The sequence below is a fragment of the Notothenia coriiceps genome, unplaced genomic scaffold (assembly GCF_000735185.1).
Source record: "Notothenia coriiceps isolate Sejong01 unplaced genomic scaffold, NC01 NC01_scaffold00032525, whole genome shotgun sequence".
In the NCBI taxonomy this organism is placed as follows: domain Eukaryota; kingdom Metazoa; phylum Chordata; class Actinopteri; order Perciformes; family Nototheniidae; genus Notothenia; species Notothenia coriiceps.
The window spans coordinates 104,701-108,807 of NW_011365226.1; the positions used below are offsets into that span (position 1 = coordinate 104,701).

Genomic DNA, 4,107 nt, shown 5'->3' on the forward strand with positions numbered 1-4,107 from the left:
TGGGCAACGTGCTTCTGTAAATCGGCATGTAACCATATAATAAACATATTATATTCTTTGCAAGCTCTTGTGGGGCCACAAAAAATGAAGTCACGGGCCGGGTTTGGCCCCCGGGCCTTGAGTTTGACACCCCTAGATTGTTGTGAAAAAAACATGTATACAACTTGATTGTGCAGCACAGGATTAATGTTTTAATAGCATTTATACAACAACAAAAAACCCACTAAGGGCTTTGACCTCAGAGAGTTAACAAATAGCCAAAAAAATATATATTATAAGCCCCCGGATCTATTAACAGCTCTCTTCAACCTTAAAGGACAATATATAATCTTAAAAATACAAGAAAAACTTGACATTCCTGTTCATTATGTCCCATTTTAATATCCATGTCACAGATCTTTCTTCACAGCAGCCCTGACAATCTATTCCTGCACTGATATTACATTTTTAAATAAAATAATTAATTGTTTGTGACCCCTTCTGTCAGCAGCACAGTGTGGAGAAAAGACAGGAGCGGTCTGCAGTACTGGGGCTCCAGCTGGACCTCTAAAGGCCCCAGACGCATTCAGTGTCCTCACTACCGCTTCGAGAGAAACGACTTCAGCCTGCAGATCAACAACGTGAGGGGGGAGGACGGGGGGGAGTACTCCTGCAGGGTGATGCACGGAGACCTGATCACTGAAAGATTGATCATGCTGAGAGTCATGAAAGGTAAGAAACATATACAAAGCCTTAAAGTACATGTTTTAATTGCATTTTTAAACTTATACTACATTTTGGAAACCAGTATTGTACTTTTTGCGCCAGCTTAAATGAATTGATAGATTCAGATGATAATTCAAAATATGAATCAGCTTTGAATCAATTCAAAGTAACTCCAGCTTTACCCGCTGTGTATATTTGAATGCCAATACTTTTGTACTTTTCCTTAGGTAAGATTTTAAATGCAGGCACTTTACTGATAAGTGTTTTTACAATTGAGTATTGCTACTTTTACTTAGCATCTGAGTACTTCTTCCACCACTGCTTTAATAACGTTTATCGTTTGTTGTTACCTTAATTTGTTTATCCTTAATTTCTTGAATCGGTGCTGAAGACTTAACTTCAGACACATAGACGGATGCGTTGAGCATGCTGACACTCACAGTAAAGAGGAAGAATTTAGCCGCCACTAATAATTTAAAAGATAGTGTCAGACATCAGGTATATACTCATGTGCAATGCCTTGTTAACTTGGTGCTTCTGTAACAAAATGACTAAATACTTTTTACAATTTCAATCAAGTAAGTACATCTAATGAAATGTAATGTCAGATAATATGATATAAACTAAATCTCGTGTTTCCTCCACAGTGTCCCTCTCCTCCCCGATGCCCCTCTGGGGGAGCGATGCCTCGATCAGCTGTGAGGTGACCCCTTGGCCTCGAGGAGCCTCTCTGCAGTGGACGCTGAACAACAGAACCTTTGATCCTCAGTCGGGATCAAACTCAGACACAGATCAACGTGTTGTGAGGGAAAAGGCGACTGTGAGACTGACGGGAATTTGGACCTGCGTGGTGGGCTTCAGGGGGAGAGAGGGGAGAGCGTCTGCAGCTCTGACTGTGAAGGGTGAGTAACATATCCCATAAGAGCTAATCATTTTACAGACTGCATGTAACACAAGCTTATCAATGTAAGCATGATAGTGTGTGCTCTTAGTTACGCTCAAAATAAACAAATAGCTGGGGTACATCTTGTCCTTTTATGTGGTTGAGCCCTTAAAGGCTTCTTGAGGGAATCGTTTTTTTCGTATCGTCAGTTAGCTGAGTTTTTCCCGTCAGCTGGGTGTGGAACATTAATAGTTTCATAAATGACACTTCACAGATCACACTGTTGCTAGCAGATGTAGCATTTTCGGACCCTTCGGCGGGTCCGTGGGGTTTAACAGGTTAAAGGGGACCTATCATGCAAAATGCACTTTTCAATATCTTTCATACATAAATATGTGTCCCCGGTGTGTCGGAGAACTCACGCAGCGTCAGAAAATAAAACCCTCTCTCTTTTCCTCCGTACCCAAATCTCTAAAAACGGGGGAACAACGGAGCTGATCCAGATTTGCGTCCGATATGACGTAATATCTGAAATGTGGACCCACGGCCCTATCAGAAAGTTGCTATCAGAAACAATGCCCGACTGTTTTGGACGTAATATGGTCGGTGTTCACATTAGCATCGCTAACACTCAGAGCTAACCTGTACTGGAGAGCATGTGTGTGAAGAAGCAGGAAATAGAAAGGAACTCACCTTGTGGTATAACCGGCAAGAGAGAAAGCCTTTGCGCTCCATACTGTTTCAGAGATAATCCTTGATAATCCATGATATGGAGTTTCATCACGACAGTATTTAGTTTAGACAGTAGCTGCCGGGTCCCGCATGAGCTCAGCCCCCTCCTTTTTTATTTGTTATCAATTTTTTTTTTTTTAAAGCTTTATACCTCAAATCAACACTTTTGAAACAGGAAGTGAAATAGAGGGATATGAGGCATGGCTAGAATGGGTGATCTGTTTGGTATTTTGAGCAAAACACTTCATAGACATGTTTTTTATATATTTTTATATATCTGAGACCTACGCTATTGCCTAAAAATAGCATGATAGGTGACCTTTAAACAAAGCAAGATGAACAAAGTGTCTGGAGTAGATATACCTCTAAATGCATACATTGTTTTTCTAGAATTAGACACTTATTATGAACGCATGCACATTCTGCACCGGAATTAAGTACTACACAAGTAAGAGAGATAGTTTATATGCGTTTGTAGTACTTCTGATGACAGACGAAGCTCTCTTTGCTGAAGTCGGAACGTCTAGTTGATTTGCACTCCCCCCTCCTGCCCCCCCTCCATGAGGACGTCCATACTTGCCTCTGGACTAGTACTTTCTAACTAGTACGACTCTTAAGGTACGTCGTTTGCTATTCTTTGTATATAGTATATAGAGGAATTTCATGTACAAAATATAACGTTAACACACAATTTCGAGTTTGATGAACGAACTCAATGAACTGTTGATAAAACCTTTGGTCATAACATGAAAAACGCGGTTCGAATTTACTTAACTATCTAAGTCTACTATTTAAGTTTATATTTAGTCGAAACTTAGTTAAAGTTTCATTGGAGGTCGAAATGGGCGACACATTATAAACTTACGGTTATGAAAACATGAAAAGGAATCCATTCTAAAATTACGTCCGTGAAATGACTATTCACAAAATGTTAACTCATAACGATGAAAATGTCAATCGTTGATTTCCAGAAGTCGGACCTATCAATTGACATTGTATAGGAAACGATGTGTACGAAATTTTGCAAATAGCATAACAACAATGGATATTTATTACCAATATAGGAAATTTAATAAATTTAGTCACATTACCGAATCTTTGTTAATTGAAGTCTGTGTTAATCATGGTCCATACTCGCAACTCGTACCGACTGTGAGGTAGATCATTTCTGTGCTTCTTAAGATCATCCAAAGGCCAGCATGTGATTTTATTTAAAACTTTTTCTATTCACAGCAGTCATTGTAAAGTCACAAAATATTTAATTGAATGTATACACGTAACGATAACAATATGGGAACTACGCAAGCATCCATTGTTTTACTGCAGTAGTGTGCTATAAAGAGCAGACAATAAATGTTGTAGTTAGTATCGTCATTAAACTCGCATAGATTATTATATATCTTTAACTCATTGATTCTATGTTTCGTGTACTTATACTTTAGTAAAATGTACATATAGATATTTTAGAGTCATGCAAAGGATAAGATGTCATCTCAGGGAGAGTGAAGGGAAGACATGACGTATGACACTCCACCGTCGTCTATGTAAGCTTTGTTGTCCTATGTAAGTTTAGTTGTTGATAGTCTTAGTCTGACGCAGATGTCTTACACTGGGAACCGGAGTCTCCTCGGAGAAGGACGCACTGCGACTTGTTGTCTTGAAACTAGGAGTCAGCCCTAGTTTTCGAGGTCTGTGTCTAGTTGCACAAACAGCAGACGAGACATTTTATGACATAAATGTTTTGAACACGTATTGATTTTAAGGGAGGGTTGTACAACGTCTGTACT

General features: G+C 39.3%; 1 protein-coding gene across 1 annotated transcript in view; it reads left to right on the top strand.

The window, feature by feature from the left end:
• LOC104960953 (uncharacterized) overlaps positions 1 to 1,607 on the top strand; it is a gene marked incomplete at its 3' end in the record, with an annotated part of 9,523 nt that extends 7,916 nt beyond the window's left edge. The window contains exons 3-4 of the mRNA XM_010789145.1: positions 488 to 711; positions 1,353 to 1,607. Of these exons, the coding sequence (XP_010787447.1) occupies positions 488 to 711; positions 1,353 to 1,607 (479 nt within the window). The remainder of the gene's footprint in view (positions 1 to 487; positions 712 to 1,352) is intronic.
• Positions 1,608 to 4,107: the final 2,500 nt, after the last annotated feature.